The 15,096-nt window shown below is 41.4% G+C and overlaps 1 protein-coding gene across 1 annotated transcript in view; it reads left to right on the plus strand.

The window, feature by feature from the left end:
- ITGA9 (integrin subunit alpha 9) overlaps window positions 1–15,096 on the plus strand; it is an 885,057-nt gene that overhangs the window by 793,358 nt on the left and 76,603 nt on the right. The window contains exon 26 of the mRNA XM_086964777.1: window positions 4,542–4,643. Within this exon, the coding sequence (XP_086820903.1) occupies window positions 4,542–4,643 (102 nt within the window). The remainder of the gene's footprint in view (window positions 1–4,541; window positions 4,644–15,096) is intronic.

The following is a 15,096-nucleotide window of genomic DNA, read 5'->3' on the forward strand; positions in this document are numbered from 1 at the left end:
CAGGATGGTCTAGAGTTGGATGACGAGGACTGGCAGTCGGCGATCTCCTCTCCCAAGGAGGTCGCGATTCCGGCTCGTCTCCGGTTAGTGCAGCTCAAGATACTCCATAGGATCTATGTTACTGGCCCCCGTCTGGTTCGAATGGGATTCTCTGAGGATGGATTGTGTAAGCGGGGATGCGGGCTGGTTGGGACGTTTCTCCACATTCTCTGGGAGTGTCGTGCTGTGACTGTCTTCTGGAATGAGGTGCATAAAACTATGGAGGAAGTTACGGGGGTTGCTCTTCTGCCTGAGGCTAGGCTCTGTTTGTTGAATGTGTGGGAACCAACGGATCACAATGCGGCACAGACTCAGTGGGTGACCCTTGGAAACATGATCTCTAAAAGAGACATAGCACAGTTATGGGGGTCCCAGAAACCACCTACAGTTGAAACATGGAGGGAAAACCTGGACTGGGCGATGTTTCGGGAGAAAACTGTATACGTTGCCAGGGGGCGACCCCGGAAATGGAATAAGATATTGGGTTCCTGGAACAGTTACCGTGGTGACATCTGCACTCCTCCCATGACAACTAACGCCGAGGCTCCATTTTCCCCCTCACCTCACGTTCCCACTGCAGTATTATCTTAATGTCGCACTGACTTGCTCTTCCCTCCTCTCCCTTCCCATTACCGATTGCAAATTATTCTGTACTGTGTTGTTCCTTCCTCGTTTTAACTGGTATTTTGTAAACTGTACTTCATTGCCTTGCTTTGTTTATAACTTTCAATAAAAAGAAACAACAAAAAAAATCTTTTTAAATTAATCTGTTTACTTTAAAGGAAAAATGGGATCCGCTAGAAAATAAACATCAAACAGTTTGTTTAATTTTTAAGAGAGAAAAGATTTTGTCAACATTTACAAAGGTGAAGGGTTCCTTTAGGAACCACTTCCAATTTGTGAATGGCTCGAATTAACGTTTTGCTAACTGAATTCTGTCAGAAAACATTGATACATACCAATGCAAATTGGTTTTTGGAAGGGACACCTTAAATGCACCTCTTCCAAATACTTCCAAATACCAATTTGGACTTAGTATACAAACCCAAATTGGTATTTGGTAACATGTTACCGAAGAGCAATGTTGGTTTATACATACAGAAAAGCCTTATTAGGTCACAAACTGCCTGATTCTGTGAATATGACCTTTTGCACACAAAGAAAGGTTACCTACAACTTGCCTTTTATTATTATTATTATTATTATTGTTATTATCATTACACTCATTTGTAAGGCGCACAAATCATTCCCAAGGGGATCTCTTGGCGCCATGGAGGAGGTCTAATGTAACAAACTCGCTTGGAATAGCCATGTCTTAAGCATCTTCTTAAATTGTGGCAGGCTGCGGCAGGACCGTATTTGTTCAGGAAGCTCATACCAATGTTTGGGGGCTAGATAGGAGAAGGCACGGCCACCCATTTTGACTTTCCTGATTCTCTGGCTGCACATCAGGCACCGGTTACTGGACCTAAGACACCGTCCAGGTTGATAGCATCCTATTTTGTTCCTCATGTAAACTAGACCCAGACCATGTAGAGCTTTGAAAGTCTTGCACAACAGCTTGAAAAGGGCTTGTTTCCTAACCGGGAGCCAATGGAGTTGGTGTAGGAGAGGCAGGGAAGAGTTAATGATGGCTTATTGAAGGCAAGCCTTGCTGTTGTATTCTGTACTACCTGTAATCTAGATATCAAGTCTTCCCTAATTCCCACCAACAAAGCGTTTCCATAGTCCATGCAACTAATTAGAAGTGACTGATTGAGGGTCTTTCTGTTGTTTAGTGGGATCCAGGGAAAAATCTTTCAAAACATCTGCATGATCCCAAAGCAGGTGCCTGTAAGAGTTTTCACCTGATCTTCTTTTGCTCTTAAAATTTGAGATTTGTAGCTTCTCTTGAGCAGCCCAAAGTCTAGACAGTTTGAATAGAGAGTGAATTTGCATCCGAGTTTTCTCATACATTTACTTTTAATGTAAAGATATTTTGAGAACCAGGGAGATATTTGACCATCTATGATCAAAAATAACAGGGTGCCATGTTAAACATGTATGTCTCGTTTTCCGCCTCCCCACTTTGACCTCATAGCCATGAAAAAAGAGCTTTGGAAACTACTATATGGATACCCCTAAAGGGGATTTCTTTAACCTGTGGTTGATGTACATGTAATTAAACATCCTAAAGACAGGAGGAAAGACAGAAGGAAAAACTGTCTGTAACTCCCTATAAAGCAAGTTGTTAATTAGTTAAAAATGAAAGACTTGGGTTGGCTTAAATCCTAGTCCACAGCCTGTGAGAAAACAGAACCATTTCACTGAGGAATTAATAAAGCACACACTTAAATCACCACTGTATGTTATTTGTGCTTTCTATATCTAAACTCAAAACCATAATAAAGATCGAAAAAATAACATTTTAGGGCAGTCTTATCCAAATGGAAGAGAACCCCAAAACAGAAAATTGCACACTAAATGAAAAATATTCTTAGGGCCACATTTGGGGTCACTTGTTTTGAACGAAAAGGCAAGACCTTCTCATATAAGTATAAACATCCAATGATACCAACAGGCTTTAGTTCTACAGCCTAAATGATGCGTTTTATGGGAAATTTTTAAGCTCATAGTTCGTTATTTTGTTGTTAACATTGATGAGACTGTTATGGTTTTTTAAATACTGCCTTGATTCTTCATTTTAATACAGAAACACAATTTTAGTATTGTCTTCTTTTATTTTTGAGAGTATTGTTGATGTGTATATATTTGCTGTTCTCTAGCATCTTTGTTTAGTCTAACTTTAGCACAGTCAGCCTTTGTGGGGAGGAAGGGGGGGGGTGCAATATATACACGTCTCTGAAATTTGATTTCAGCAGCACCATCAATCACGTACAAAGAATTATAAGTAAACCAATCCTTCTCGTAGATTGAATTTACAGGCACCCCCTCTAGCGGCGGCAATCAGCAATGCAATAAAAAACATAGTCCCAGTTATAGAAATGCAGGTTGAGCACAGCTACACCCAGGGCCACTGGAATCATGCGGCAGGAGAGGGCCGAATTATGTGGCAGGGTCAAGTAAATTATAAGGCAGAAATAGGCAAATTAGGCGGCATAATGCACATTTTTTAATAGTATTACTTCATGTATTTGTCATTTTTAAACTTGGTAACACTGGCTGGGCTTTGAATGAACCCCATTAGTACCAATTTAACCCCACAATGTAACAATTAGAAACAGTAAGTTGACCATTCCAGCTTTACAAAGCGCCTTTCACTATGTAGCAACATATGTTGCTGCATCTTTAGTACTTTTGAAGTGTTTGAACTAGAAACTGTTTTTATTTGGTTAAAATCTGCCGATTATGCAGCAGATGATGTCTTATGTGGCAAATGCCTAATTATGGGGCAATCGCCGCAACCACACAATCGTATAATTCCAATAGCCCTGCCTATACCCATGCACAGAGACCAGTAGAAGGACAGTACCGCACCCTCCAGAGGCAAAGATCCACCACATCTTCACTAATGAGAGCAGTCAGATCAGATGTTGCCCCTCGTAGTCAGGAATATCTTTCTCAATGCTAGACATGTGTAAGTACCCCATGGAGACACAGTGGTGTTGTGAAGGTTGATCATTACATTCATGCTTTGTTGTTCATGCTTCTGCCAAACTGGGATGCACAGACTGATAGGAGTAAGCTAAATATATTTTGCATCCTCATTTCCACTGTCATGTTGATGCTGAGGAAAAAGGTGTGTGGCCTTGTAGCATAAGATGTTGTGGTAGAGATATTTTTAAGAAGCTGAAAGATGCTACCACTTCCACATTCAAGGATTCTGCAGTCTTTGCAAACAGAAGCAAGATGAATAAAATGTAAAATGGCCATCAGTAACTGGAATGCATAAGAGTCCACTTTAACAAGCAGGGAGCAGAGCTTTGAAAAGTTGTATAATATAAGGGTATACCTTTTTCATCAGACTCAAAAGTAAGCATGGGTTGTGTAATGTGACAGCTGAGCTCACAACGCATCAGAAGACATTCCATGCATACACTGGGAAATACCGTATTTTAATGTTTTTAGTAACTAATCGATAACTTAGAACATAGCGGAAAAGGTTAACACACAGAATCAAAATTCTTTAGTAAAATATTTTAGCAATATTTAATTGTTTATTCTTCTCTTGGAACCCTACTTTTTAACTGTACAAAGTTTGTTTTTAACTTGGGATCATTCTTAGTGTAATTCTGCTCCTCCTTGTCTCACTGTGATCAAAGATACCAAAGAGAAAATCGTCATTTTATTCATTAAAAATATATATTCTTTCTCAGATGTCTAGCGTTAAAGTACATGAACAAAGAAACTCACACCTAAATGCAAGTTTGTTTGTTTAAATATTGTGTTAAAGTTCCTGTGGTTTGGCTACGTTTTATGCAGCTTCGTTTTCTTTTGTGTAATTAAGATGAATGATTTTGAGTGGGTCTTTTCCTTAACTCTCTGTTCTTGTCGCCTTACAGGACAGCTCCTCTGTCATACAGCTCATGACAAGGGCCAAGGCAGAGGTTGACACCAGACTGCGAGCTGTGGAAGTATTGCATGGCAATTCTGAAGCCGCCACGGTGAGTGAGCGCATTCAACATGGAGGGAGGCCGCTGTTATATAACGAGGCCCAATTCTAATGACAGTGACTTCTCTCATGTGCATTTGTTTCCAATTATTCTGCATTGTGACTGACATGCTATTCCTATGTTTAGGCTGTAAAGCAGGGGCGGCTCCTAAGCTATGGCGGAGGAGCGTCGCCCCACTGCTTTTAAGCAGCGTTAAGAAGAGAAACATACATTTATAATAACTTTCTTAATATCATTTTATGCTTTGTGACGTGTCCTGCGACTTTGCTTGCGGGTGGGCAGGGCTGCTCTGCTCTGCTCACGGAGCAGGGGAGGAGTGTTTTGCCCACTCCTAAGTGTGTAATGACTATTTGGTCAGCCCTTTTGGGGCGCCCAAACCTGTCATGCTCACTTCCCTGTTCCCCATGCAGGAGGCATTATAGCCTGCATGGAAAACATGCCAACCCCTCCAAACCCTGGCTGAGCGCCCTGTCATGGTGCTCAGACCAGTCACAACGCTGCAGCCTGCTTCTTATTAGTCGGAGACAGGAGAAACAACGCGAGACCGGGCTCAAGGTAAATTTGTGTTTTTTTGGTTTTTTTGCCCCCGCGCTACATTACCTGCAACACAACCCCCACCCCTGACCCCGCCCCCCTCGGCCGACCGCCACGCCTGCCCCTCCACAGCTGCAAGGTAAAAAAAAAAATTGCCCGCTGCCCACTCTGTTGGGCTTGTTATAGCTATGCTCGGGGATGGGAAAACAAACAAGATGCACATGGGAGGATACCCTCATCCTGTAATTCAAGGGAAACATTTGTTAATATTTTAGGGTCAGCCCCTGCTAGGTAGGCGCAAATAAACTGAGCAAGCCTCCTTGATTTGGTAAAAATGTTAAGGAACAGCAAAATGCAAAGGAAACTACACAGGACTTCAATGATGGCCTTCAAGGTAGCTAAGTAGGTTGATTCTCCATTTGCGTCAATGGCTGTGCTATCAGAGATTTAAATCCAGGTAGACATATTCAGCCTTTCATTGAAATTAAGTAATGCCAGTGGCGGCTGGTAGGGAACGTGGTGAGGATGGGGGAGGTAAGGAGGGAGGGGTTTCGAAAAGAAAAAAAGAACAATTATTACTTGATGGTCGCCTTTGACAGCCACTGCATCTCCTCCAGCAGGAACTAGGAAGCACACAGCTACCCAGAACCCCCTGACCAATCACAATGCTGCCTTACAGCAGTATTGTGATTGGTCTGAGTGCCGTGGTTCGACACTCAGAAAGGGACTGAGAGGCAGTGCATCTTCTCCACCCAGGCTTACAATGCAGCCTGTGGAGAATATGCAAAGTTGCTCATGACTGTTTGGCCGGCCCGAGACGGCCGATCAAACTGTCATTAGCACTTAAGGTGCAGCCACCACACCTCCTCCCTCGATGTCAGGGGAGTCCGGCTCGCCCCGCCTAACAACCTGGCTGCAGTGCAACTGCAATACTAAAAATAAAATGATAATAACTTCCTGTTACGATCATTTTATTTTTCATCTGCACTGCTTTAAGCAGTGGGGCGACCCTCCTCTGCCTTAGATGAGGAGCCGCCGCTGAGTTGGAAACACCCTACACATTAGCTGCACTCTAACGAGCAGCAGCCATGCACTATTTAGGCAAAGGTTTAGGCCAGCAGCTGTGAATTATCTTCCTCTCACCTAACCATGAAGGGTACTCAATCAGTCAGCAAAGATACTCAACCAATCTACATGGGTTGCCAATTATCCAGCCCTGGCTCTCAAAAGCCAAGCATAGATAATCAACTAGCTCAGGTATGCAGTCAGCTCGGGCATGCACTCAACCAAAAAAATTAGGTAATCAGTCTCATGCAAATCAACTACCATAGGTCCTTGAATAGCCAGTACTGATTGTCACCCAACCAAACAAGTAGCCAACCAATCCAGATACTCAACTAACCAGCACTGCACTCCAGCCACAATAAGAATCTATTTATTTATTGTTTATCTATTAAGGAGATTTATAGAGCACCGCATTTTACTTTTGCTGCATGATAGTGTGAGGGGCACAAATAGCAATAGAGAGGAATACATTTAAAAGTTGAACCAGGATTGAAGACTGGACTCAGAATTTCTCTCTGTGTTTTTAGAGTTTCTGAGTTGTGCTGTCTGCAGCTCACATTCGCAGCGTTAGGACGTGTTACAAAAATATGACTATCCGTTAAAAATGAGTGCAACGATTCAGTCTGCACTTGTGTGCAGGCACAAAAGATGTTCATGTGCAGGCACAAAAGATGTTCATGATATAACGCCTAAACATCTTTCCCCGCATTTGTTTCCCTCTCTCGTTTCCAGAGTCACGCACTGGGGACAGTGTGAAGCTTGCGGTTTTATCCGGGCTTGGCCATCTTTTCTTGGTCATACCAATGGAATAAATCCCGAACACTGGTTGACACAGACCACAATTATTCCATAACCAGAAACATTTGAAAAACGACCCTTTCAATAATCTATTTAATTTCCTTTACTTTCCCTTTTCAAAGTCCCTTTCTGTTTCCCTCTGAGTATTATAGCATTTCCTTTTGGCTCTGAGCTCCCTCTGAAGTTGCGGATGCTCTTGAAGTCAGCTGGCAGAGCATGTTCTCTGGCACCAAGAGCTGGCATGACTACAGATGCACCTCCGCTTGCAGAATTGCAGTATCACGGCTAGCGCTGCTGGCAGGCTGGCCAGTTTTTCCCATGTTAGCTTGGCAATCCCTCAAGTCTTGGCACAGCATATTTTCATCTTCCATAACGCACATGATGCCTCCTGTGAGTCGCCCTCCCAAGATCCAAGTCGGGGAAATTATACTCAAACTCTGCTAATTATAGAAGAATGGGCTGAAATGCTGGACGCAATTCTGGGTTACTTCGGCAAACTCTGCTGGTTTGCCACTCAAAAAAGAAGAAACGACTTTATAAAGATCCCCTAAATTTTAAACTAGACTTCAGCTCCTCTTGGAACTTGGACTCCCAATAACCCTTTGTTCATAAACCCATTTATTTAGTGCACTTCATACACTATAGCACCAATAGACATTTTCCTCCCTCTCAAAGTAAGGATGACATGGGTAATTAAAACATTTATTTTAAAGTGCTGTGAAGTATGAAGCGAATTCTAGGGTCTTTTGAAAGTCAGCATGTCATTCAGTTGATGGAAAGTAGAGTGTGGGTAATGTGATTTGCTGCAAGTCTTTGAGGGCCACAATACTAATGCATAACTATGTTTCCCCATTGGGGCATTTGACTCTCTTACAGTAAAGGGGGTCAGGCAGCCAAAAAACGATGTTCAATATAATAACAGGGGTGGTTGGAACTTAGAATTTGTCTCTGTGGAATTCTGCAGAGTTACAGAAAAACTCTGTGAGATTCCACGGAGTTCTGCCAACAGGTGGAAATTATGCAGCTTGCGCTGCTTACACTGCAATTTAGCACCGGTAGCTCAAGTCGCACTAAAAATCATCATGAACAGCACAATTCGTTGGGAAGGAGTGCGCAGCCATTGGAGTTGATTTTGCTGCCACTCGAGTAGAAAATCTACTTAAGCAGCAGCAAGTGTACTCGAACCGCAGCCCTCTGACCGTGATCGCTTGTGACTGCTCATGACTGCCTGCTTTAGAAAGTCACACTAGGGAATGCCAAGTCCCGCTCAGGTGCGCCAGCTTACATTTTCTGGAGCCTCGTGGGAGGAAAATTCTGCTACTTGGTGATTGGGGGAATTTGGTTAGAATGGCGCATCAAAGAGTAATGAGGAATGGCCAAAATTCTGCCAACTTTGTGGGCAGACTGAAACATTCTGCCCAACCCTACAAAATACAGTACATAGTACTAAATGCCAATGTTTACTCAGTGCTTTAGAGAAAGAAAATCATGTTATCAACGAGTAAATAAATAGTTCTGCTCAAAATAAGATAAACTTAGAAAATCAGAAGGTGCTGTCACATTCGAGGACTGGAAATAAGCCTACATTTTCTATAATGTTTCAGCTCTGTGTGGCAGAAGCTGATAACATTGGCTGCTTTGTTCAAGTTGACGGAAGAAACTTTAGAACGTGTTTGGATTATTTGGTTTACTGTGCGCTTACTCTTGAAATCAGTGCTCAAGAATGGGTGAGGAGTCTTTCTTGATCTTTGGTCCACACTGGTACCACCACTGGAATATAAGGTGCCACCCCTAAAAATGAGTGGGACTAGGATAAAAGGGATCCCCACTAACAATGTACAGGCAAAAATCCACTTTTGAAAAGGCTCAGAACCTAACCTAAAAAGACTTTGATTCTCTCTGTGCAACTATTTGTGATGTCCAGGTGACCCGTTGTATAGGCACTAGTCTTCAGTTATGTACACAGTGCGCAAATATTGAGTAAATACTATTGCGTTACTATTTCAGGGCCCAACTTGAAGTCCTTGCTTTCCATAGGCTTGCTGACAAATGAGGTGGAACCTATTGCCTTGGTACTAGGGTTCTTTTTTTCTCTTAGTGGGTTTCAAAATCTACCAGCTACAGTTACATTTTTCAAGCTGTGTGACGCTCATGTGAGTCACTGGGCCAACCAGGGTCATCTTGGACCATATCTGTTATGATTCGAACTACAGCCTGTGATATATGTGGAATCTCTGGGCTAAAAGTGTATTTTTTAAATGATTACCAAGAATGAAAACATTTTCTAGGGTTATCAAAGGGAATGTAAAGGCTGAGTGCTTCATGATTCTTCGTGGGTGGAAGAAAGGGAAATCTAGGCATCCTGGACACACAGGATAGGTTAGGTTGAGGATAGTGCATGCTTACTACTTCAGTCCAGAAGTAGAGTTCTACAGGTGTATTTTCCTTTGAGTAGCACCTTGTGATGGCTTCTCCTGGCTGGTGCAGGCCACTTCCTTGTTCAAGTAGGTTACACTCTCCATCTCTTCACAGGTCTTCTCAGTTTCCCAGACTTAGGTCCATTAGAGGGAGGGCTGCTGTACAGCAGTTATGATACCCTTGACCAGCGTCTATTATCCTACATTGGTGAACAGAGTCAAGATGACAAAGAATGAACTATATCCTGGCTTAGGGCTCCAGTACCTATTACTCTATGGTGGTCAAAGCTGGGTGTTTTGCCAACCATATGGTCAACCATCAAAATGTGTAGGATCCTACCATCCTGGAGAAGCATTATGTCCCTGTTGCTGGCTAGATTTCGCGGACATTTGAACACAAAGTTTCCAGTCAGATAATTTGTGTGCTGGCCTCAGACTGAGACACACTTCTGATCTGTTCTCATTACCAAGGGAGATGCCTGTCGATACACATGCTTTGCATAGACTGTTAAGCACTACTCTCCAAAGTGGTTAGCCAGAGTATGTTTCATAGGATTAAAAGAGAGTTTCTTTGCCAACTCTAGCCTGTTGGCATGATCAAATATCCAAACAGTAGTGTCTGGTGAATGTGTGTGGAGTACACCAGGTAGCTCCCTTATATATGTCAGCTATGGGTTGATGAGGAAAGCCATAGTGACTTCTTTTTTGTGAGTAGAATGAGGCCTGTGTGGGGCAGGCAAAGTCCTTTTAGCCTTAATGTAGCAGGTTTTGACACGTCTGACAATCCATCTAGCTCCGCCCACCTCTGAAAGAGCATGTTGTTTGTGTGGCTTGGTAAAAGCGACAAATCGTTGGTGAGCATTTACAAAAGGGCTTGGTCCTATCAATGTAATACATGAGGGTACGCTTGACATCAAGGGTGCAGAGGACTGCTGTACCAGTATCTTTTGCAAAAATTAAATGCTAAACAGCGCTGCTAGTGCTGTGGAAGCCGTAAATGTGAGGATAGAAGAAAAACTGGATGCAGGGAATCCCTGAGTACTCCCAGGATGCAAAATAAGCATATCTTAGTGCAGCAGCAGAAACTGCTTGGGGGATGACTATGTTGGGGGTTTCGGTACAGCAACACATTTGAGGTTTAATTAATGTTTTAATGAAAACATAAATGGATAGAGAAAACAAGTAAAGTTATATTTATTAGAGCATATTTAGTACTCCATCCAATGGGGTCGCTAATCCTTTTTTTAGTGTAAACAACAGTTTGTGCCCTAAATGGGATTACAATCTGTTCACAAACTGTTGGTGTTTGCTCCCATCACTTAAGGCATGTTTGTACATCTTGAAATGGGGAGTAACATGTAATATCTCTGTGTTATTCCATCTTTTGAGGTGTCACACTGGAATGGGGCTTGATTTATGCAGCTGCTAATTTGCATACCACCTATTAATACAAAATAGCAGGTGCCCAATTTGCATTGTATTTTGAGGCCTGATTGTTATCAGAGCCTCAGTGATGTATTAGCACTTGGAAGACACAAATGGTTTACTCCTAGTCATGAAGGTTCTGTCATTTTTAGGCCTTGGTTTTGACAGCACAGTTGTCAAACAGACCCATTGGTAGCACTATACATAGAATGGGTTTTGGATCGACCCCATTCAATCATTGGTTTACTTCAAAAAGGCTCTTTCAGCCATTGGTTTAAGATTTTGTCAATCCTGCTTTGGCTCATCCCAGCAGAGTACTAATTTCTCACCTAATGCTATTGGCTATTTTGATGTATTATTCCTTTTCCACTTGAATGCTTGCATTGAACTACATTATGGGTTACTTTACAACTAAATCCCTTGTGCCTTGCTCTAATGTGGCAATGCTGTATGTGTTAGCAAATAACCCCAGACATATTTGCTTTTCTAAAGCTCTTTCTATTAGTGGTTACTTAAGAAGAATGGAAATATCACTGCTGTGTTAAACGTCAACACACCCCAACTTCCAGTGGATATTTATCTCTGGTGGAACAAATGGTATGAATATGTTTGGGAAAAATCATTAGATGAAGCAGGGAAGGTCTCTTCGAAGCATCCCCCTGTGTCATCTTGAAAATTTCACAACTTCTAGCAACAGGCAGTACAACACCCATACCAAACAATCACAACATTGAACTTCTAGCCAGACAATTACAACAACCAGTGGCAACAGAAGGCAACCATTTTGAACCTGTCCCACTCCTAACAATTAATTCAGATAGCTAAAACACTTGTGAAAGTATTATCAAGAAGATTCAGCCATGTGCAGAAATGTTTGCATAGCTCATTCTAGAAAGACAGCATTTACTTAAAAAAAATGTCCCAAAATTATGGTTTGTTAACATTTTTTGGTACTCGAATGTTTCAGGCCAGAAACTATGCGTAATCAACTATACAAACAGTTGACTCATCAGAAATATTTAGTTTTTTTGCTTCATTTTAGTAGTAACTGAGACAAGCTGCCCAATCCTGAGTCTTTGTTTTGTCTGCACTGCTTATCCCTGTAGAATCCATTACAAAGCGGACCATGAGTTTTGTCTTGTCTAGGCATAAAAACACACAAAATGCTAAAACTAAAATATAGGCATATATATTTATTATTTTTAAAACACAATTATGAACCATTACCGCCTGGTATGCTGATGGTACTACAGCAGAACAACATGATGCGAGAGCTGAGTAAATTTAGAAAACAGCGTTTTAAGGCCTTTCTGTAACACTGCTTGGTTTCTGATCCAGATGAACTGAAGCAGCGCGCCATGTAGGGGTGAGAAGAGGACTAATAAGGCTTTGGGCTGGATCGCGAAACATTTTTCACTGGTGCCATCACGTCTTTAATAGTAACTGAGGCAGTGCTTAGTGCAGACCCCTCTACTACTGGTGGCCTAAGGCCTAGATACGACTCTGAGATAAAACTGTGCATATTTGTTGTGTGACATTTTGTTGTGCTGGTGATGTGTTCTGTTCTTTTTTGTGCTTCTGTGTTTTTTTGCTGCAATGTGAAGTTGTTAAGTTGTGCGCTGTTTGTCCGTTTAGTTGCGTTTCACACTGCCTTGTTGTATTTATGATGTGACTGCTAAAGATTGCTTGACCAAGGTCTGGAATGGAAAGATACATTTCTATTTCTGAAGTTAAAAATAGTAATTGTCTCAATTATGTTTTCTGAGAAATAAGCGAACATTTGTCATTAATCTTGAAACCAGTGTTATTTATCAAAGGTAGAACACATGCCCTTGTTCATGGGTCACAGGTAGTCATTTCTGTGTTTCTGTCCTGCCCCATCACCTTTCCAAATGTATTTAGTTGGTACAGCTTTTAAATCTAGCAGCATTTATAACAAACAATTGAAGTTTTATTCTTTGGTTGAGCTCGGTTGAATTGTCCAAATTTAAACGATTGAAAGACTAAAATGTAATTACATTATTAAATTATGCAACCGTTATGTTGCGCAGGAATCATGAAATAACAAAACATTACCATTTTTTGGCAACCATTTTATGACTTGATTTTTTAAAATATTGTGTCATGTCATTCACTTCCATATTGTGTCTGTGTTCATTTAAATGTATAACAGATAAAACCATGCTTATTAAATGCTGATAACAGGGGCCGGATTAGCATGACTCAGGGGAGATTGTAAAATTATGAACTTGATTTTCCCTGTGCATGTTAATTCTGTCATTTTACTGCTATCCAATATGCAATATTAAGAAAATATATGAAATAAGGAAAGCCCCGGTAGCTTAGTTTGGGGAAGTGCAGTGAGAGGCACTGGGTATAGGCCTTGTATTCTCCTATGGTATTTACTCTTGGTAAGGAACCATTTTATTGCATTCACAATATGATTAATGTCTGCTGGTGCCAAAGTGCGATCAGAACTCTTTTTTGGCAGAGCAGAACACAGCAGAATCTGCAGTTATTTCTCAGCCTTGGCCTATTAAACCTCAGTAAGTAAAATTCATGGGATTTACCTCCAGCATGCACATATATTTTAGATCCTCCTCTTGTAGGGCCTGGGGCACATGAAAGAACTAGAAAAGAGTGTGGAAACTAAGCATGAGGCATTCGAACCAGGATAAAAGTGCAGTGATCGCTTTTCTCTGGCATTTATTGATGGCATGAGAGACACTCTTTATTCTTAATTTCTACGTTTGCTTTCCATCATAGCTTTCTACTGCCACCTCCTACCTTTCAACATCAGTAATGGCACTTATTCATTGTCGGGTATAGTGCAAATTCCTTAGAGTATTGAGTGGTTTTATGTGGCACATTGCATGGAAGTGTTTCTATAGTAGTACAGAAGAAGCGCAGGAAGTCTGTGATGCCCACAATTAACTACTTTCTTACCAGACGTCGTTACCAGCAAGCAACCAAGTGGAAACATACCAGCGTTAAAAATCCTACAAATGATTTGATGGCAGCTCAGAGATGCAGTAATAGTGAAAACATGTCTCAAAGTGGAGAAACCACAACAGCAAATATTCTGCCTACTTTGAAAACCAGTGGCACTGAGCAGATAGCGATTGGCTAAACATATGGACTTCTCCAGATGCCCTTAGGTAATATTGTTGTGCAAACTGACCCCAGCAGCAAAATCTTTAAGGCTAAGTATGGTAGATTAGAAATATCAAATAAAGAAAGTTTAGTGAGGCGATGAACTGAAATCCAGTGGGATTCCAGAGGTGAGAGAAAATGTGTTCAAATAGGACAGGTCTCACAGAAGCCATGCTTTTATTGAGCAATCAAGTGTTTTTCTACGTACAATGAGTTGCTATAATGAAAGTGAGAAGCAATGACGGCCAAATTCGTTGGAAAGTGGTACTCTTGCATAATAAATTTTAACTATTTTCCTTGAGATCTTATTTTAATGAACGCAGGACATCAAGAAGACGATAGAATTATGACCAAATTTAAGATTGGAATCATTTTTGAACACTCCACATCTGTCCAAATATGTTGGTACAAGCTTGTCCTCATTGAGCATAAGGAATGGCCTCTGAACTTGTGTGAAATTAGGTTGGTAACTGGGTTCTTTATAGTCCAATTAGGTCCCTAGCCTAGTTCTCCAGATCCTTCAAGAGCCCCAGCCTTTTGGGGCCAAAGCTATTCTCACTCCATATCTCTGGTAGCTCTCCGTCAGCAGCAGAAGTTGGGCTTATTCATATGTCTGGTCTTGTATTCTCCCATGTGGTCCATTTGGAGATGTCCTTTATTGTTGGGCCAAGCATCTAAGTATACAGGACATCCATGGGCTTATGAGGAGTAAATGCCCATCTGACAACTACATTTCCTATCAAATCTTTTTTGATTGTGGCCTGTGTCTGCTATTCTACAAAACATTGCGCCCAAGTCTTGCACAATTCTAGGTTCTTCATAAACACAAGAAGACCTGTTCTGGAGTATAGACTTTCGATCTCTTCTGGTAACCCAGACTTCTAGTTTAAACATTGACATCATTGGAGAGCAGGGTTACCAAGGCTGTCCTCAAACTCAGGATTATTAAGACCTTTTTCCAAATGTCTACATTGGTATGAGGTACCTGCAACATTTTTCATTTATGGCTGATACATTACTTCATTTTAGAAGTCTCAAATGATGCTGAGGAA

The sequence above is a fragment of the Lissotriton vulgaris genome, chromosome 4_1, assembly GCF_964263255.1.
Source record: "Lissotriton vulgaris chromosome 4_1, aLisVul1.2, whole genome shotgun sequence".
NCBI lineage: Eukaryota > Metazoa > Chordata > Amphibia > Caudata > Salamandridae > Lissotriton > Lissotriton vulgaris.